Source organism: Xiphias gladius, chromosome 7, assembly GCF_016859285.1.
Source record: "Xiphias gladius isolate SHS-SW01 ecotype Sanya breed wild chromosome 7, ASM1685928v1, whole genome shotgun sequence".
NCBI classification, from domain to species: domain Eukaryota; kingdom Metazoa; phylum Chordata; class Actinopteri; order Istiophoriformes; family Xiphiidae; genus Xiphias; species Xiphias gladius.
Window position 1 is genome coordinate 17,673,435 of NC_053406.1, and position 21,855 is coordinate 17,695,289.

Here is a 21,855-nt window from a genome sequence, read left to right on the forward strand (position 1 = left end):
AGAGGGAGGTGAGTGTGTAGCATTAGAGGGCAGACACACATCTTTTCCTAGACGGCTAAAAGCACCCAACGAACCCAAAGAACAAGGGCAACCTCCTTTTCCGATATAAGATAACTCGTCTACCAACACCCAGCTGCAGATGACTCAGTTCCTGGGTCTCACACACATATGCACTCACACCAGACGGACACCTGGGGGTTAAATATAGGATAAAGCTTTCCCATTCCCACATGTGTTGAGTGGAGGCGGAGGGCAGGGATTTTGACCCCATGCCTCCGCACTACTCTGCTGAGTCACTCAAAAATGAGGAGGAGGGGAGTCCTGCATCTCAGAAGGTGACTAGACTATGGCCTTCAGTTGTGTCCCTCCTACCAAACGCCCACATTACATCCCAGGGCTAGTCCTTCTGTGGCCCCTGAATCCGCAGAGTTTCCTGAGGGCTGTGATTTGGGGAATCAGCAACACAGAGACAAAGCGGGAAAGATATAATGAGAAAGAGGCCATGACACAACACACATTATACAGAAACGCTGATGGGCTTGGTATAACTTAGAGCAATAATTAGAGGGTTTGTGTAAGAGATAGGAGGATGTACTCTAATGTGACGGGAGGGCCGAAGACAGTTAACACAAGGACTTGGATCCAAGTTCCTCTGGCACCGTGCACACTAACCTCTCTTTTTACCCCTTGTTGCCTCCATTCCTCTGTTACATCCCACCATCCAGTTTTATGAATGTCCAGAGACAGGAAATCTGTTAACATGTAAAAATGCACAGCAATTAAGGCCAGTCCCCTCTGGTGAAAAGGGGAACAATGAAAGAGTCCCAAGGCCTCCTTAGTAAGGCTGTGTAGGTGTCAAATCCAAACACTCACAACATCAAGGACAGATGTGCCTAACATCGGAACCAAGCTTAAAAATGTTTGTAGGAAAAACTTTGACGTCTTTCGCAGAGAACCTGTGCCATGATCTCTGAACGTAAGTGATTTAACCGCTATATTGTAAGGCTTAACTTCTTTAACTCCATGGACCCTTTGGTAGGTCTGTCATTACAAACTTGTGTTGTGCAAAGAGACATTTGCTCAAACCCACAAACCTTTACCTTAGATTGTTGTGAAGATGCCAAGATGGCCAAAAATATCAAATATTGCATGACAAATTTATGAATAATGTACATTTTCCCACTCAATATAATAGTGCACCAAGAAAATAGCAACTTGTGTTTGAATATTTTACTCAATAAGTGTGGTATAACTCAAAAACTGCTGGAACGAGCAGATGCACAGACAGAAATTGTATATCCTGTCAAACTGTGTTTAAAAAAATAGTTTAGCTGACTTGAAAGATACTTTTTAAAGTGAATATTGGGAACACTGAGGTTTAAATGGTACAACTTTGCCATGCTAGCCGCATGGCTCTAGGGATGGCAATGTCAGTTCGTTGATCGATCCACCACTTTGGTCCAGTCTGAGGTCACTAAAAAATCTATTAATATTTTCTCATTTAAATCACAACACACTGAAAACAATGAACAGTGTGGGTGAGATAAAAAAAACAACAACAACCAAGGGACTCATCTTAACCCTGCTGTAAATGCTGAAAACAAAACGTTTAAATATAAAGATAAACACCAAAGAAATTCAGGCCTCAGATAACGAGAATGAAATCAAAGGGAACGGGGTGTGTGGTAATGAGTGAAGTCACAAGTTCAGTTACAAGTCGTCAGTGTCTGAATCCACCGGAGTTGTCTGCTATTAAATCGAGTCACACTTCACGAAACGTTACAACAACGCTGCTCCGCTGTTGTGCCTTTCTGCTCTCATCCTATTGATTGCACAGGAAGGAAATTTTGAGAACTGTGAACTCTTAGGCCTATGCGTCATACGTTATACTGTTGTACAGGATTGGATGAGGTCGCCGCTGAAATCTCTCACGGCTGGACCATCTCCAGAGCCTCTCTCCCGTTTTCTCTGTGCAAAGGTGTTGCTCTTTGTCCCCGTTCACCTCTCTCCAGCTTCTTTATGCAGAGCTGCAGCAGGCACGGCTCTTTTGTCACAATGGATCTTTCCAGTGATAACTCAGCCCGGATGGCAAAATGGCCCATTGAAATCGAAGGGATAAGGCGTTCCTCATCTCCAGAGTAAGAGGACACCTTTTGTGCATCTGTGTGTGTGTGTGTGTGTGTGTGTGTGTGTGTGCGCGTGTGATTGTGTGAATACATGTATGCTATAATGGGAATGTTTGAGCACTGAGGTATGGGTTTTCTTCCTCCCTGACTGAGTATCTCTATATGTGGTGTGTATGCGTGCGCTATTTTGAGTGTGTTTCTATGTGGTGGATAATGAGTCTGCACAATGAGGTCTCATATTAACCCTCTAGGGTGTGTGACATCATCGTCTCCAAACAGGTTTGCTGATCTGTAAAAAAAAAAAAAAAAAAAAAAAAAAAGCCCTGTCATAACATGCACACACATGCACACGCACATACAAAAACATGCGCACACACACTAAATTAAAGACATTTAACTAAGCCACAGCAGAGGGAAAGTTAGTTGTTTCTTTTGATGAAGACCTTTCCTAATACCTGTCTTATATATATATATTTATATATATATAAAAATCTCAATTAATCTTTGTATGATTACAATACAAGGAAAAGAGATATAATTTCCAGGGTGGTTCTTTTGGATCAAGTCCAAGTCAAGACTGAAGACGTTGATATTTGACCTGCAAGTCAGAAAGCAAGCCATTCCAGTCTGTTAATGCTTACCGTGCTAATTGCAACAGTACAACAGCCAAAATCACAGAAAATCATTCTTCTTCTTTTATTGGAAACAGTGCAATGAATGTCCAGTTGCAAACAGCGAATGAAAGCTTTTCTACATGAGTGAAATGCACAACAGCTTGGCATTTTTAGTGATGCTATCAACCGGGCTCTGTACATGACAGTGTTGGTCTGTCAGTCGGTGGCTGGATGGGCAGTTCAACACTTTTGTCTAGACTGAAATATCTCAACAACTTGGCTGGATTCAGATTAAATTTTGTACAGACATTTGGGGTCCCCAGAGGATGAATCCTGCTGACTTTGGTGATCCCCAGTCTTTTCCTCTAGGTCCATAATCAGGTCAAAATATGAATTTGTGAAATATGGCAAACTAAGACGTGTCAGGGTTTAGTTTAAAGTACCGCTGTGCCAGCCTCACAGAGCTGCTGGCACCACTGTAGTCTCTTAGTCTTGGTGAATATTTATTGATCTATGGTCAAGTCTACATTCAAGTCTCAAGGCAGGTGAGTCTAAGTTGAGTCTGAAGTCCTCCTTTTTGCAACTCAAGCTCAAATCGAATCAGTTTTAAGTGTAAAGTCTCCGGCTCTGAAAATTTCATGTTTTAAGTGACATGAATGACTCTTTCCCCTCTTCTCCTCCTTTTCCACGTGTCTTCAAATCTTTTCTACTTACCTTCTCCTCTCCTCCTGTCCTTCTCCTCTCGTTTTTCCTCTCCTCTCATTTCCTGACGTATTGGGGGTATCGTCTCGCCGCTATGTCTGATCTTGTGCTGTCTCTTCTTGCACGGAGGAGCCGATCTCTCCCCTTAGACTCTGAGACTTGGATAATGTCCCTGTTTGTCTGCGGCATATCTCTCTCTCTCTCTCTCTCTCTCTCTCTCCCACTGCTGCATGCAAACTACATATCCATCCGTGAAAGTAGGACAGGTGGATGGATAGAGGAGAAAAGGGAAAAGATCAATGAGTGAGAGATCAATAGGAAGGCCGTTGATCCGTCACTCATTCCTACCACTGGACATCCCAGACACTCGCAGAGAGCTCTTCCGCCTTTCCTCATATCCCTTTCTCACTGCTGGACAGTGAGCTTATGCCATAGATGGATACTGGTCTCCCTTGATTTTTCTTAAAGATTTCACTTTCTCTATATGGTATATCGGCACTCTGATCAGTCCTCACGTCGAATACATGAATCTAGTCTGCATGTGGCTCCAGTGCGGGGATATTTTACAGAGGTATGGCTTTTGCTGTTTAGTTGAGCAGGTTTTTGTTGTCTGATGTGACATCTGGTGGTGCCTGCCTATAGTGCAGCCTGGTAATCTGATGTGCATGTTTTCCCGCTCAAAGTGGCCTAGTTGCACTGCTGAGTGCTGGCAGCTCCTTGTCTGTGTGGGAGAAAAAATGTGCAACCAACCAAAATCTCTCAGGTTAATGCAGACATCTGATTTTGAAAGCCGAGTAAACATAATACCTGATTTGCTTGCTATTCGCCAACTCCCATGTTTACTAAAATACTTAGTGTTAGGATAAACCTTTGAGTGTATGTAGCCTAGTAATGCAAAAAGGAGAACATGTTGTATCCTGTAGCCTGTGTAGACTTTACAGATGTCTAAAATGTTGATCGATTCAACTTCATCCTCTATTATCATCATTCTCCCTTGTATATTGTGTATCAGCAAACGGGTCGTTGCCACTGACTTCCTATTGTATTCTTGATATCTCTGATATTGGAAAACAAACAAAAAAAAGTCCGAGTGGAAGCCATCAACATGACTTCGTAAAGCCCATGTTGAGGCGGGATGCTGCCTCCCGCCCACACGCGCTGCTCATTGACGTGCCTCCACGCACTGCGCCGAAACTGCGCAGCGCCGCCGATCCTGAACGCTCGCGCCCCGTGATGAGGACCGCGCAGCAGCGCACAGCGCGGTGTTACGATCTGCGGTGGAGTCGTTGTTCGCGCACACACACGGTGCTTGTGAGGGGAGAACGATACATCCACATCCTGGCTGGCGGGCCGTTTGCTTGTCGGTTTTTTGGGGAACTGTGAGCGGCCTCTGGCGTCAAAACCCAAGTGTTTTGTTTCCCTGAAGGAGGGATGCTGCGCCCCGAGGCTGGGGGTAGGGGGGGGGGGGTTGATGTGAAGCACTTGCCCAGCCACGAGGCCATTGCGGCGCCAATTACCGTTTAGCGCTCTAACGAGGCACCGACGGCCGATGGTGGGATCATATTGCCTCTCAGGTGCCTCTACGCGCAGCCGCTGCGCGCTGCAGAAGAACAGAAAGTAAAACGGGGCTGGATCGAGGAGGGAGGGATGGTGGCCGAGATGGCGAGCTGCGGAGCGGCTTGTCACCTTGAGGATGGGTAAGACTTTTTTTTGTCCTCGCACCGAGAAGAAGAGACAGTGCCGACCTCTGGCTCAGTTTTCAGGGCTTTGTTTTTTGTTTTTTTCTGCGCGTGCACTTTGCCTGCCGCGGACGCAGCGCTCGAGTCGTCGACACAGGAAGTGGCGTCTTTTGTTGCAGTCGTTTCAGGGCTCATCTGTTGGTGCCCTTTACGTAAAATCAACAAATCTGCAGTTTTGTTGTTTTTTGTTCTTGCCTCGACGTGATACAGAGGCGTACTACTGCTCGTAGATACAAACAAAGTCGCAGGAGAGTCGTTATCCCTTTGTTGTTGCCTCTCCACGCTGCTGCTGCTGCTGCTGCTGCGATGCTGCTACAACACTGGGATTCCTCCCTGACAGCGTGTCGTCGCGCCGGAGGGGAAGATCGTGTTGTGAGCGGGGACCGATCGGGAAAGTAAAATAAAAAAAGCTGTAAAGCAGCGCTTTGTTAGAGCCGGACTCGATCAGTAGGTCGATCAAACGGCGCGACCCTCACGGAGAGATCCTGAAGGAGAGAGCAGCAGCAACAACAACAACACGCGTTGCCGTCAAGGGGAACCTCGTCATGCGCTGGACTGCAAACGAGCACCAAAACACAGCTCCCTGCTCACACTGTTTCATTATGGTTGATGCTACGAAAACACACGTGCCATGCGACACATGCGTTTAGTTCTTGTTTTTGTCTGTTTTTTGTTTTTACCAACATGCGGTCGCGTTTAATCTAGTTATTTCTCTAAAAGCCGAGGAGTAATCTTCACCTGTTTCCCACCCAGCTCTTTAATGGTCACACAGTGTGTAATATCAGTTGTTGTATTGGGACCACTGACGGGTGAGGTGACGGCGAGGGCTCACTGTCCTCTGTGAATAACTCCGCCTCGTCGCCCGGGTATCATTCATCCGGTAACCGGGGCTGGCAAAGTCTTTGATTGTACAACACGACCCAGGCTTTTTTAAAAACAAAAAAAAACAAAAAGCTGTAAAGCAGCGCTTTGTTAGAGCCGGACTCGATCAGTAGGTCGATCAAACGGCGCGACCCTCACGGAGATCCTGAAGGAGAGAGCAGCAGCAACAACAACACGCGTTGCCGTCAAGGGGAACCTCGTCATGCGCTGGACTGCAAACGAGCACCAAAACACAGCTCCCTGCTCACACTGTTTCATTATGGTTGATGCTACGAAAACACACGTGCCATGCGACACATGCGTTTAGTTCTTGTTTTTGTCTGTTTTTTGTTTTTACCAACATGCGGTCGCGTTTAATCTAGTTATTTCTCTAAAAGCCGAGGAGTAATCTTCACCTGTTTCCCACCCAGCTCTTTAATGGTCACACGGTGTGTAATATCAGTAGTTGTATTGGGACCACTGACGGGTGAGGTGACGGCGAGGGCTCAATGTCCTCTGTGAATAACTCCGCCTCGTCGCCCGGGTATCATTCATCCGGTAACCGGGGCTGGCAAAGTCTTTGATTGTACAACACGACCCAGGCTTTTTTAAAAACAAAAAACGTCGTAGCACGACCTATGAACGTGTTGAGGGAGGTTAGGAGTTGATGTCCAGGAGGGACACGGAAGTAGTCTGACTTCGAGAACAACTTTGTTTGGGAAACAGTGGCACTAGCAGGACATCATTTGCTTGCGAGGTCACGATTTGAATAAAGGCAGGTTATGGCCCACTGTGAACACCATTTGGAAAGCAGCGATGTATCGAAGATCAACATTTTCATTTTGTATGCCTGTGTAGTAGATGCAGACCAGCTGACAGTTGTTTATCTACACGCAGATGTCCCCTGTCTGCATTGTGTGTGTACGGGAAGTTGTAGACAGCATGTAAATGTTGCAGCCGTTATCTTTAAAACAGAGACAAACCAAGACCCTGACCGAAGATTCTGTTATCGTGGGGGAAGAAAGAAACAAGTGAGAGCAGAGAAAGTGTGAGAACTCGTGCAGGGAATTTATTTGTCGTCTGAGCAATGAAAAAGCAAACTTTGCTCAAAGGAAGAGATGACTGGCATGGCAACTAATGAGCCTGAGTATTGTTGTGGTGTGACTATCTGGCAGAGCTGTGAACAAATTGACCTTGAGGGGAAGAAAACACCGTTTCCTGGGCAGATGTTTGAAAACAAAGGAAACCCCAGTGCCTTATCGTGATTAACAGACACCAAATAAAAGACCACTCTTTGGGCAGGCTTAATAATCCTAATTTCCTGACACATCATTTTTAGTTTTACATTGTAACAATTGAGGGGGAGAAGCATGAAAAGGGCGCCACGTGATATGTGACCTACTTTTTCATGCCTGCTGGTGGTGAACTTGTTCTTCCTGTGGGGTTGGCTCTCTCACTTTTCACTCCCTGATGGACCTCGGGCGTGTTGCCTCTTGTCGAAGCTCAGTCCGCGTCAACAGGTCGCTTCAGTCCTCTGCTCAGACGCAGCATCTGAACCGTTGCCCTCGGACTCGGCTCATTGTTTGTTTGATAAAACTCCACTCCTGGACAGTCAGTTACGTATCAGAAGAGCAGAAGGGCCGAACAGTCAGGAAGAACTGGTACTGATGTCTGCTGTGCAGGGCCTGGCGATGTGGTGGAAACTAGTATCACAATGTAATAATAATTTTTGACATTGACGTCATATGGTGTGCTCCTTTGCTGTGCTTTACATCTGACAACACTTTTCACGTGTGTAAAACAAAACTTCCACTTAGTAATTTTGTTATATTTTTATCACAGTGTGCTTGGAATCAATAATTTAGAAACTTGAATTTTGTAAAATGACACCACCATACAATCATATCATCACAATAAGATACCGCTGAAAGTAGATAAATGATTATATTGAATAATTGCCCAGCACTGTTGCTGTGCCTGACGTTGAATTATGGAAGCGGCACAAGCGTCCGCACGGATCGGACCACTTTTGTTAAATGGCAAACGTACGGCGACTGGTTTCCTGCATCGTCAACGCTGATCAGAACGCGGGTCAGAGCGAGAGTTTGGGTGGGAAGGCGAATCTCTCCTTCGACAGGATGGGTTGGTGTCGTAAGTGTGAGAAAGTGAGACGCAGGCTGTTTGTACACGTTTCCTGTTTTTCTCATACATCCGAAAGCAGAAGTGGTGTACTACTAAGAGACTGCAGCTGCACGATTTTAAGAGCCATCACTTTCAACCTCTAAATTTCTTCCATGAATTTCATCACGCATCGCAGACATCCCCCTATGAGACTCTGTAACCTGATTTTTAGTTGTCTGAATGTTATCTCTTCTGCCCTACAGAGACGGAGATATCCCTGCGCCTGAAAACAAAGGTAAACATTAACCCATTTTCCCTTCTTCCCTCCCACTCACTTTTGGCTTCTTTTCCTCCTTTCTGTTTCTCACCAAAAACGTGGGGCTACATATGTCTGTGTTGTTGTTGTTTTTTTAATATACAGTCACCTTTTTAATATTTAAAAATTGTGCATTCCCATCTATTATTTGTAACTACTTTTGCTTTCCTTCCTTCCTTTCTTATCTCTTCCCACCTTCCTTTCTTCTCACTGTTTGGCCTCCCTGATTACCATATCATTTGCCTTAAAGGACAGCAAGGTTTATGCACAGGCATACGATTACCTGCGTCCCCAGTTTTGCATGCACAAAATTCTATTTGTTTTTTAAATCTACTATTTACTTTTTTTCCCCCTGTGAGTACCCAGATAATTTGACCATTCCGGCCTCAGAAAATTATTCAAATAAAGTGTCAAAAAACCACACTTGTTGTTGACCTGGTAATAATACACATACATTTGCAACTGGTGATGTGACTTTTTCTCTCCTGATACTGATTACAATACATCAACTCAAGGTATTGCCAATACGGATTACAGATCCAATATGAGAGCTCTTGTCTACCAGACCGTGTGGAACTGATTGAGATCATTCTTATGTGCTCATGCAACCAAACGTTGTTCAAACCTGCATATGTTTACTTTGAATTCTAGCGGGGATCCTAAAGTTTCCAATCATGCCAATGTTTCAGGCTGAATTTGGGGGATATATGTGTTAAATGATTCACAAGACATCTTACGTTTTTCCATTACATGGAAAGGTGCAGTCATAAAATCATGAAGTCTTGGGCTTGAGTATTTGTAAACAACATGTAGGTTCAGTGAAGAGCTGGAACAAGCCAATACAGAAAAGATATAATACAATCAGACATCAGGGAATAACATGTACTTAACAACCTTAAAGTTACTTAAGAGGAAACAGGGGGGGGGGGGCTGTATGTTAAGAGGTTAAGGAGTGGCAAGCCACAAAGGTTAACAACCACCGCTGTACACCACACATGATCCTTTTTATGCTCTTGGTTTTACTATAATTTAAGACCAGCAGATGGCAGGCCACACCCATGAAATTTTTCAAACCTTTGAAGCTATAAACAAGAGTGTGTGTCAGTGTGCGTGTGTGTGTGTGTGCCTGTGTGTGTGTGTGTGCGTGCGTGTGTGCGTGCGTGTGCGCGTGTCTTCACCTTGTTTGTCAGTCTGATGAAGGAAAGCGGCCGTGCCACGGTGAAGGGAGATGCCTGCTGGCTCAGCTGTGAGGCAGCAGCAACAGTAGCTGAGAAAGAGATTGGCCATAGGAGGCATATGAGGGCGAGGAGAGAGAAATGGGGGAGAGGGAGTGCAGGGAGAGGTGAGGCAGACAGATCGAGCCAAGTGAAGGAGAGAGATTGACGAGGGAGGTGCTGCGAGTGGAGTAGTGATGGCAGCATCTGCTTGTTAGTCTAAGATAAAAGTCTGTGGGCCAGAGAGGATGGGCTCCATCCATTAGCTGGCCAGGCACTTAGCCAGATGGCCCGGTCCACAGACATTAGCTGCGGGAAAGAGAAGAGCAGTAGAAACTCCTCTGGACCCAACTGTATATACTGATCAGCCACAACATTAAAGCCAGTGTACACTAAATATACACTATAAGTGTGTGTGTGTGTGTGTGTATTTATACATACATATATATGTATGTATAAATACACAGTACACCTCATAGAAATAAACTAAAAGTAAAGGTCTCTCACTGGGCATGGACCCGTTAATGAAGAACCCCTGTGGCAAAAGGTGAACCCTGTACTTCTTTATCAGACACTTTAATCTACAAGTCCTAAGTAAGTTATTTCTTTCCTTATGCAAGGAAAGTTTTTAACAATGTGTGTGAAGTCTGGAGACAGTTTTAGCAAGAGGGCATGTAGCTACAGCTGAGGTTTTCTCTGCTTTAAAAGGGCTTTGGTGCATGAGATAATAAAGAAGCACAGTCTGAATATTTTCAAAATGTATACCTTCCCCCTTTACATATTATCGCGTGCTGTTTGTTTCTGTTTTTACTGCGGAGTTGTGGTTTTCCTTCAGTTTAAATTAACACTCTAAGACACTCTAAATAGCTTTACTCTTCCTAAAACCTATAGCTAGTCATGCTTTAGCTGCTTGGCAATGTAATAACCACAAAAATTGGTTAGTGATGTTATCAAACCATTAATAGTGGTGAAGTCCCCGTGATGATGATTACAATGCTATTGTTGATAACAAATGTTAATAATGATTTAGTGAGTAGTGACTAATACGAGGGAAAGGTACAAGGACTTTTTCTCACATTTTGACATTATTACATCAGCTTTTACAGAGCAAACAGCACTGACCTCGAAACAAATGCTAATTTGTTACAGATAATCTGACAGAAAGTGACAGCAGTAGTTCAGGTAAGAATAAAGATCTCAACAAAACAGTTTAACTCACTTGTTCTTTCCACATAACTCATGAAATTTTGGTGATTTGCTGAAAAGCTCATTTGCTTGGACATTTAATTCCATTGTTTTATATCCCAAGTTTTTTTTCCCCTTGTAACACTTAACGTTTGTGGCATGAATCCCGTTTACTCATCATTCAGTGAAAATTCGGTACAAAGTTTTCAGGAGCTCTCTCACGTGTCCCTCGCTTATTGGTTTATCGAACAGAGAACACGGGAACGTCCACTGAGAACTCAGAGGACGATGAGGAGTATGAGGAGGAGGAGGAGGATTCTGGTGAGAGACATAGGTCAACCAATATTACATGTCGTACATTAAAGGAGTAGTTTAAAATTTTTGGAAATGTGCTTATTCGCTTTCCTTGCCGAGAGTTAGTGGTATCGATATTCTGTAACTCATGGCAAGAAAGCAGACGAGCATATTTCCCAAAATGTTGAACTACTCCTTTAATTTCTCTGTTCATCACCCTCCTTATCTCCTCGTATTTTGACTTTCACCAGAAGGCTGTGCTGAGAAGGATAGAGGATATGAGGGTAAGAATAACATCCTATAATCAATCCTAGAAAGTCTTCATAATTCAAGGATTTAATAAGATGAAGAATGAATGTTTTTAGAAGAGTTTTACGAAGTTTGTCTCCATCATGTTCTGTGCAGACACTGAAGAAGCCGACGCAGAGAAGTCTAAAAATGGTAAGACAGTTCATGTGACAATATTGTGTCTGCAAAATATCAATACCTGCCTTGTCAGCCTTTTGCTGTCGTAGTGGCCTTGGCTTTAGTGGTAACTCAGTGGAATACAACCACAAATGCGTTTTAATGGCAGCCTTACTGCATAATTATGTCAAAAAAATATCCGACTCTGTTGTTTTTTGTATTTTTTTGGAACACAGAAGTCAATTTGAAAAGGTAATTGGGCGTGCTCCATCCTCACTCACAACAATAAAGAATGGCCCAGGATGTAAGAAGTTTGTCCAGTGTGTCTGACAGAGGCTTAACACAGGACTTCAGCCTCTGGCATACTGAATGATTTCATATGATAATATCAGACTCAAATTATTTTCTCCTTTAGAGTCAGTCGCTGGACCTGCAGCAGAGGTTTCAAATGGGAAAGGTAAGTAGATCATAACTGATGTTACAGCACAAACTGTGTACTAGAGATAGTGGCACGTGTCTTGTAAATAACATCAAATGTGTTGTCATACTTTCTGACAGATGATAGGCAATTCAGATTATGCTGTGAAAAATGCAAAGCCATCCATCAGGTGAGCTCAGAAACCAGATGTTTATCTGACAGAATGTCTAAATGTCTTGTCTGCCTGATGGTTTTGATTATACTTGTAAAGTTGTATTTGACAACCTTGAGGACCTTGGATAAGCCCCCTTGGCTTCCTTCTGAATTTGCATTTATTGATCTATATTTTTATTTATTTTTTTATGGCTTTACTGTGGTGTTTTAACATGGTGTTACAGTTGTGCGAGCAAATAAACAAGCTGTGTTGGTGTGTTCGACAGAGCCATGGCAATGAGCTTGTTACTCCCAGGAGGATCTCCAAGGGAAGATTACAGTGAGTGAGATTTTACATGTCTGTAGCGCATTCATATTGATTCTGTACACTGTCACTGACTCTGTGGGTTCTAGGGTGCAGCTGGAAGGAGAGGGAACATACGAGTGTTCGGTCACCGGCCTGGTGTTTGAAGCATCGGAGCGGGTTCTCGTAAGGTACTCGGTCTTGTCCTGGTCCAAGTTCGGCGCATTCCTCCGGAACTCTTGGAAGTTTGCGGGACCCATCTTTAACGTGGACACGATCGACAAGGATGCGTCTGTCCTCAGGTCCATCCAGTTCCCTCACTCCATCTGCCTCGCTGGTGAGAAGATTAGGGGTTTCTCAGGCCCATGTTGGACATAGAAGACATATGTTCAACATAGTACTGTTAATTAAGATCTTTCTCCTCCTGTGATGACTCCATGCCTTGTAAGGAAGATACATTCTTTGGTGATTTTAATGAACAGTCTAATTCCAAAATATTTTTTTCCAATATTTAAAATAAAAATATAACATGCACACTTACTTTACAAATTGATTTTTTTTAATGTGAAAATAAACCTTGAATTTTGGATTAATTAAGATATGATGCATTTTAGGGCCTTTTTACACAAAATTGATAATTTCAGTGGGTATAATTATCTTTTTTGAAACATGAACTCCTCACATCATAAAATTGATCCATAGTTTAAGACTCTTCGAGGGAAAAAACATGAAACCTTCTATTATCTTTGCACAGATCCAGAAAATGAGATGACATTCAGCGTCCTACACATAAAGGACAACCGTCCACTCATTGAGCCGACGGTGGACCACTCAGGTAGCCATGTTAAGTGGAATGTGACGTCCCTGTCACCTGTCGGTCCCATCATACAGACGAGCCATTCTGTCGAGCACCATGGGGTGGTCCTGGTCTACAAGCAGCTGGGCAGTGACAACAACAACTACAGCTTCCATATCTACCTGGCCACCAACAGCTCATCTGACATCAAGGTACGTGTTTGTGAACACTATAAGATGTTTGTAACACTATTGTTACAAAACATGTAGCCTGGCAAGGTGTTACACCCTGTTTCGTTTTGGTGTTTCCTGTTCCCAGCTCCAGCTTGATCAGCTGATGGACGAGCACCTGTGCTGGCTCGTGGGCTGAGCCTATGTAGGCAGGTCCTTTGTTCAGCTCTTGCTCTCTTTCTCCATCATGGTGCAGCAGCACCTTTGGGGTGCTTGGTACATGCAGTAAACATCTACCCTGGTGTAGTATCCATTGTTATGTTCGGTGTTGGAGCCAGCCGTAACACCATAATGGGGGCTCGTCCCGGATCTAAACCTAGCCCTCTAGCTTGAGATTAGTGAGGTCATTTATGTGGTGCCATATGAGGTAGATTTATAACTTCCCCAGTTGAGTAAGTTGACAGGTGCTGGAGAGACAAGTACCACTTTATTATTTATTGCGGGGTAGCCCTGGGGTGGCCCCTGGCGTCCTCAGATACCACTGAAGTAAGGTAGCAAACCTTGTCAGGTAGGTAGGGAACTGGGTAAATTCTAGAGTAGGAGTTTAGACACGTCACACTCCTGTCTTAAGAGTAGCATTGGTAGCAGATGATGACTGTGCAGAGCTGTGTTTCACTTGTTCAACCCTTGTAACTTAAAGTCAGGCTAGTAGATTAGGAGCCATTGGAGTCTATGCTCACCTTTTTGTCTGAGCTTTGTGATTGTGTAGCTCTGCTTTTGCAGCCTTCACATCGTGCGGTACTTGGATTACTTGGTGTTCAGTGTGATTTAAGGCAAGAGGAATTGTGTGCAAAAGTCATAAAGGCTTTGGTTGAACAGGGTATGTTATGTGAAAAACTTGAGTTGCGAATTATCCGCCATTTTATTGGAGGTGTAATAATCCTAATCATCCCCATTTTTTTTTTTTTTTTTTTTGGTATGTATGTCAACATGTCATCTGATTACATTGCTGTGCTCCAGCCAAGTGCTCTAGTGTGCTACAAACAAAAGTTGAGACTTTGTGGACTGAAGGATTGTCCCTAGAGACTGACTGTCGATGTGTGGTTAAATGATCATCAAGAACGGCCACTAGTTGGCTTCGGAAATATTTCTGTTTACTTGATAGACACTTCTGGTTGGAACATATTGAATATACTTATCGAAATCTTTAAACATTTCTTTATTTTCTTATGCTATAAGTGGCTGATATATTGATTACTTATAATGGCTTTGTGTGGAATTTGAGAATGATAATGTTTGTGTGAGTACACATGTTAGATACTTCAATTCCATTTATCGCAAAACTGTCCAGAAAACTATTGATTAAGTACCCTTATTTTTCTTCACTTGTGAATTTTTGTCCTAAAGGGGGCTTATTTAGCACATGACTACTTGTGAGAAAATCATTCATTTGACTGCTAATAAATCAATGGGTTTACTGTGTTAAATTTTGTTGCAAGGAGGCCAAAGAATAACAATAAATACATCTTGCAATCTCAACAGCCATATCCTGTTTGTTTGCACCTCCAACACAGTGCTGGACTTGGTCTGGTCTCGTGTGTGAAAGAATGAACAGACTGTTGCGTCCTCTGGGCGAGGAGAGCAAGTAGAACAGGGTGAGATTGAGAGAGTGTAAAGTAGTTAAAGAATTAAAGCTGCATCTTTAGAACTAGAGCATGAGTTAGAACGGGAAAAGCTAAGAATGGGAACTGAAGGAGATAGAGTTTAAAGCTCAAGCACAAAGTGCAGCTACTGATAAATCTATTCAAGTAGCGCTAAACTTGATGGTAAATACATCGATCTGGTCCCTTGCTTCAATGAGAAAGATTTTGAAAAGTATTTTTCACACTTTGAACGTGTGGCGAACACTTTGCAGTGGCCAAAGCACTACTGAACCTTACAGTTGGTAAAGCTCAGGAGGCATATTAATTACTAACAGTGGAGAAGAGCACTGACCATGACATTGTTAAAGTGGCTATTTTGCACACTTATTAGCTAGTGCTAGAAGCTGATAGACAGCTTTTCCATGGCTACCTTAAGAATGAGAAGCAAACCTATGTGGAATTTGCTGGAGAGAAAAAGGTTTCATGTGGTTGTCGTCGCACATCCCAGACAGTAGAAACTGATGACCACTCTGGCAGGTGGCTCTTCTAGAAGGGTTGAAAAATTGTGTTCCAGAGGTTGTTTCCACCTATTTGAGTGAGCAGAGAGTAAAACTGCAGAAGAAGCTGCAGTGCTGGCTACGTCGGCTGGAGTCACTTTTAGCGACAAGTTCCATCCTATGGCTAAAAATGATCCCATTCCTCTGCATTCTCACTTTTCAAAACCATCTAGTGGCAGTTCTTTTCCCTCTGCTTCATGTAGCAAAGCTTCGAGTTCTCATAATGAAAACTTGGATAGGAGTCGTTTCTTCCGTAAGAAGCCTGGTCATATTGTAGCTGCCTGCCCTACTTTAATTAAAAAGTGGAAAGCTAAACCTGTGGTTCTGATTGGTTCTGTGCTGTGCCAGCTCCCTGCTGTTGACCCTGTGCAGGAGCCATGCTGCTCAGAGGTTTCTGAATCCACAGGTTTTGAACCATTTATCAAAAATAACTTTGTAACTGTCACGGAGTCTGACCCTGCCGTACCCACTCGCATTTTGCGGGATACTGGTGCATCTAAGTTGATACTCTTGCAAGGAGTTTTGCCTTTGTCTGATGAGACTTTTCTTGGTGGTGATGCCTTGATACGGGGATTTGAAATGTCCTATCTTAGGGCAGCACTGCATACTGTGTATTTGAGGTGTGGTTTTGTCACAGGACTTGTGCCAGTGGGATTACACCCTAACATTCCAGCAGAGGGGTTCAGTCTCATTTTAGGCAATGACCTTGCTGCTCCACTTGTTGTGACAGACAACCCTGTGGCTTCTGAACCAAATGGTCCAGTCAGGGGGAAATAGTCCTTCCAGTGAGGTCAGGCTGATATGTGGTCATCCTGATTTGTTCTCGGATGTGTCCACATGCACAGCTGTATTGCAGCATGACATTGATGTAGGTGACAGTGCCCCAGTCAAGCAGCATACGTACCGCGTGAACCCTATCGAACGTGTTTTGATGCTGCACCTGTGCTGGCTTGCGGGCTGAGCCTAAAGTAGGCTTTTTACAATGGATGATTGACAGTTATCTTTTTCACATGAACCTTTCCTTCACCTGACTTGATGACTGCTATTGGTCTTTACTTGCATTTTTAAAACAGCTAAAAACTTAAAAACTGTTTTAGAAATGTGGTCAACTTTCTCAAAACATTCAGGACCAAAACAGTAGCATCTGTAGCTGCAGGATCCTTTTTCATTTTCTAACCTCCTTTCAAATAGGCACTTTAATCTATAAATGTTGTAGCAATTCTACCCCCCCCCCCATCATACATTTCAGTGTATGATTGGGGGGGGGGGACTTGGCTTTTCGTAAAATACATAATTTCTCATGTATATGGAAACAAAAATATTAATTATCCACTTTTATGAGTCAAGTTTTGTATGTCAAAGTGACAAACTTCTCATGACAAGACACGACAAAACAAGACAAGACAACACAAAACAAAAGACGACAAAAAAACCCCAAAACAAACCAAACAAAACCAAAAGAAAACAATCTAAAAATAAACCAAACACAAAAAAAACACACAAAAAAAAAAACACAAAACCAAAACTAAATCAAAAGATAACAACACAAAAACTAAAACCTTTCTTGCATGCACTGCACAAAAAAATAACTGGATAAAACTCCAGCAATATGCCATATCTAAAAAAAGATTTGTGAAAAACTAGAACAGAATCAGAGACAAAAGGTGACTTTCATGTATTCATTTCATTTTTTGTTGATGTATGTTATAGTAATTCTTTGCAGTTAGACGGTAAATTTATTTTAAGAATAGCCTTCATGGTCAAGAAAAAAAGGTCAGTGGTATATGTCAGGATTGATGCCAGTAGTATGTGTATTACTGTAAATGCATTACGTGATTGTGAGAGCTATGACAATAAGGCTCAGTTATTTTTAAAGTCATTCAGGAAGTGTTTTTGTGGTTGTGTGAGCATGTGTGCTTGGGAGGACAGAGCTGATGAATAATCATACTACATTTCTTATAACGTGGAAAAATGACACATCCTAAATATGTACTAACTCTTGTTTTACCGTCTGATGATTTCGCCATCACTACATACATTTGCAGTCACCAGCAATCACTGACCAGTGGACTCTGAGTGGTTTGTCCTTCTGAGACGCCTTCCGTTTTTCCACTCAGGCTCTGCAAAGTGTGTTTTAGTGAACGTTAGTCACCATTCAGCCTGCTCATCAGCTGCAAGAAACTGACCTATCTCCTGTTTCATCTTCTCTTCCTGCTGTCCACATGGACATTAGGATATATGCCAACAAGTGCGGGGCTACAAGAACCGTTACATTCGGATTGAGAAGCCTCCCACATGTAAACTGGATGAGGGGACGTATCGCCTCCTCAGTGAGCCAGAGGGAGACATCAAACCTCAGGTCTGTTTTTTACATATGCATTTGAGTCTTTTCACATTAAATCATTTATACCGCAACTTACGACGTAAACACGAAAATATACATTATGTTGCGACTGTTAGGTGCAACAGTGTAATCACACGTGTGGATTTTTTATGCCCTGACTAGACAGTTAAATTATGTTTCTGTGTCTCTATACAGGACTTGAAGTTCACCCTTGCAGTGACTAAGATGAAAGGCTACTTTGAAGCTTTCTTTGAGCAGCCTCCACCCTTTAAATTTTCTCTTATAGAGATTAACACTGAGGAGACTGTATGGTCCGCCACCATCAGAGAAGGTACCAGTGCATTTAGTCTCACACTGAACACGTGTGGTGATTGGCAGGTGAAAGAACATGTAGGTGCTCAGGCGAACATCTGGCTACGTTTCATTTTTTCTATGCTGTGTGACAGCTAACACTGGGCCCCATATGTTCATGCTTGTTTTTTTGTTTCCGCTACAAAGGGGATGATGTTTATCTTTTGCTGTTCTCTTAGGTGACTGTGTGGATAACACACAAAAGAAGCCAAAGAAAAGGACAAACAGTAAGGTTTTTTTTTTTGGTTTTTAATCAGATTTGATTTGTCCATCACAACAGGCTTTTCAGCCGCTACAGGTTGACTCATATCTGTCTCTATCACAGGCAGACAGAGGAGCAGCAGCCCCTCAGAAGATGAGACGGCCAGTAAAAGACCTCGATGGCAGGATGAGTCAGGTACCTTTCTGCATTATTTATTAACGACTGACTTGAGAAGAACTTCAGGCACGACTCTCTTTTGCCCTAGTCAAGTGAACAGAAGCCAATCCACACCTGAACTGTGTCCAGATGCATCTGTCTGTGTAACATTATACTGAAAAGAAGGACTTGTGCGTGCGCTGTTTGTCTTTTTCCAGATGGAGTGAAGACGGGGACGACTCAGGGCCAGGACATGTCGGAGAAGCAGCTACTGCTGGTGGCCAAGCGGCTTGGGAAGGAATGGAAGCAGGTGGCCATCTATCTAGGCTTGAACTCCAAGGATCTGGATGAGATCCAGGCATCGGAGAAAGATGTGACCATGCAGAAGCTGAAGATGCTCGTGAAGTGGAAGAGCGGAAGGCTGCTGGGAGAGGCCACGGCGTACCACATGTGGGAAAGTGTGGAGGAGCTGGATGACCTGCCAGTTGAGGTCCGTCAGACACTGCAAGGTAATAAACTGCAGACACCTGATAGTACATATCACGGTCCTGCGTGTCCATCTCCTGGACATTTCAGTCACAAATTCACTCATAAAAATTGTAACAGGAAGAATGTTGACAAAAAAGTCAAATTTACCAGATGGTAAAAAATTATTTCATCACAATCATCACCTATAAACTGGGAAACAACATCAAACGGCTGTAAAGTCTCCTTAATTAAAGGGGTACTCCAGAGATTCAGTACTGCACTTCCATGAAGCTGGAGTACATGTGAGGAACAGTTTTTTTTTAAAAATGGGTAAAACCAGCAGAGGCTGAGATATCCGGACTTTCACTCCCTCGCATTAGGTCAAGCCGGAAACACACTGGATCCTACTCTTCCTCTAATGCGACTCAATAGCATCTTTTATTAGACCCGCGCTGCCTTCTTAATGCCTGCTTTTATTCAAATCCCACACCTTTCAGTCAGTTTCAAGCCCAAGCTGACATTACACAGGCACTGGTGGCCAGAAGATATCCTGCATAAATGAGATTACTGTTTTAAGCAATGGTTTGGGGGCAATATACCACTTATGTAGCGAGAGAAGATCTGTGACTGTAATGTTCAAATTCTGGGAGATGGCCATGCAGGATCGTGGTTTACATGGTGTAGAGTCAGCTGGATCAACTGGTAACTTGTGGTTGGGACTTGTGCTTTCTTTCTTGGTGTATATTTTTTGTGTTTTCATAATCTAAACTATCTATGATATAGCTTCATCACATACGTACACAGTGGGACAGTCAGGTGATTATTTGTGATGTGTCTATTTTCAGATATGATAAACAGTCCTGCAGCTAAGTGAAAGGGATTTGACTCAAATAGAGTTTGGGATGTCTGTTCCTCCAGCATCAGGAAGAAGAAAGATCTCAGGAATACAGCAAAGCAGAATTGACCCCTGGACCAAACCTTCAGCTCTTCCTTCAGTTTGTGTTTCTCTTTTGAATATATTCTGGACATGAAACTAATTGATGAGTTTTTGTATTTCTGCATGCAAGGGCTGCTGTCGTGTCTTTGGACAGGCATTTTCCCTCATTTTGTTCTCATATGTTCCTTTGATTCTGTAATGAACACAGAATAGACAAGCTGTACCCGAGGTACCTTTTTGTAGCCAGTTTTTGATGCTTAGCATTATCAGGTTCTAAAATGACCAGCAGATACTGGGGTGTAGAGGTCGTTGAGATATTTAGTAGCTAATTATGTAGCCAGTAACAGATGTAAATGTAGGTGCTGCAGTGTTGAAACTGCAAAAATTAGGAAAAATCCAACGTGTGAATCTTGTTTCACTTTTAAATGTGACATTTCTGGGACTTTTTATAAAAAAAATTAGGCAGAACATCACATGCACATGCATGTGACTGTCCAAACCATTGCGGACTGAATTACTGGACAATTTTGTGTCTCATACATTTTTATATTCGTGCACACTATGTCCTGTACATATCTTTTTTTTTACCAACTTTTTCAAACCTGTGATTTATTTTCTTAAGTCTTTTTTGTACATGCCTGTTTTCTGTTTTATTTGACAACTCTAAACCTGTAAAACGTAATAGCTTTTATGTTTATGTTTTTTTTAACTTGAATTGTGAACCCATTCCTGCCCTCCTGAGACCTGAATGAACATCTTTTGGTTGTTAAGTATTCATTTTGTTTGTGTGTAGTACAAAAGTGTACAATGTACACAAATAACACACACTTGGATTCAGGGCCACATGTTAAGTATTCTACCTGTGTAAGTTTAACCACAGCCAGACAACATTCCTATTGTTTGAGTCATCTTTACAACGCTTATTTTAATGTGGAGACTACAACTAAGATTTGGTAATACGAACAAAAATAGTAATAAATATTTCAGTTAAATTTCCTCAACATCCCGTCCATTTAAACATTAGTCACAGATATGTTTCTGTTTACCAACTTTCAAACATCTCAACACTATTTTGGGAAAGCTGCAGAAATGGCATCTGTAATGTTGAAGCTTTTAGGGTCTTTCATGCCAATACTATGCAGTAATGTTTACATCTAGAGAACAGGGTTGCCTCCCTAAACAATCCACAACTAACAATCCAGCCAGACCTTTTTGCACTTGTTTGTATCAGGTCTGAGTCCATCCAAATACTTTTTGGAATAAAGGTAAAAAAAAATGTTAATTTTTATTTGCATTTTTTATTGCTTTAATTCAATTTCAGTTGACTGAATAAAACAAGAGAAGGTCTAATTGACATTGTGTTTTTCTTGATTTTTTTGAACAGTGTTATCTGAAATAGAGAGAAATCTGAAATAATAAGAGAAATCTGTTCCAGTTTCATTCAAAAATCACTTCCACTTCAGCACTTGATACCAAAAATACTTTATTATAAATAACAATAAATAACACCACTGGCCATCAAATAAATAAATGTAATAAATAGATTTTAAATAAATAGATACATTCCCCCAAAATACTGGAATACATTCAGACATGTAAATAGGCCAACATGGCCTCCACTGCTAACCTTAGCAATAGTTTGACTTTCATTCAGCTCTCACTCAGTGGAGAGAGGCTGGAATCGAGCCAGCTAGCTTATGCATGAGCCGTAATCATGCAGACAGTTGTACAGTATTTGCAGTGTAAAGAACTACTTGGTCAGTAGTTGTAAATACAAGT

At 42.5% G+C, this 21,855-nt stretch overlaps 2 protein-coding genes across 2 annotated transcripts; both read left to right on the forward strand.

Annotated features, from left to right (window-relative positions):
- Window positions 1-4,598: 4,598 nt before the first annotated feature.
- LOC120792042 (sodium/potassium/calcium exchanger 3-like) lies at window positions 4,599-11,531 on the forward strand. Its single transcript, XM_040131041.1, has 5 exons — window positions 4,599-5,139; window positions 8,427-8,458; window positions 10,843-10,875; window positions 11,131-11,199; window positions 11,424-11,531. The coding sequence occupies exons 1-5, from the start codon at window positions 5,090-5,092 to the stop codon at window positions 11,474-11,476; spliced, it is 237 nt and encodes a 78-aa protein (XP_039986975.1). The 5' UTR covers window positions 4,599-5,089; the 3' UTR covers window positions 11,477-11,531.
- On the forward strand, window positions 11,490-21,415 carry si:dkeyp-97b10.3 (NACHT, LRR and PYD domains-containing protein 1b allele 3). The gene is made up of 12 exons (XM_040131040.1): window positions 11,490-11,613; window positions 11,993-12,034; window positions 12,136-12,185; window positions 12,436-12,488; window positions 12,563-12,789; window positions 13,207-13,460; window positions 17,852-17,977; window positions 18,158-18,293; window positions 18,493-18,540; window positions 18,639-18,710; window positions 18,890-19,180; window positions 19,985-21,415. The coding sequence occupies exons 1-12, from the start codon at window positions 11,565-11,567 to the stop codon at window positions 20,011-20,013; spliced, it is 1,377 nt and encodes a 458-aa protein (XP_039986974.1). The 5' UTR covers window positions 11,490-11,564; the 3' UTR covers window positions 20,014-21,415.
- The last annotated feature ends 440 nt before the right edge of the window (window positions 21,416-21,855 follow it).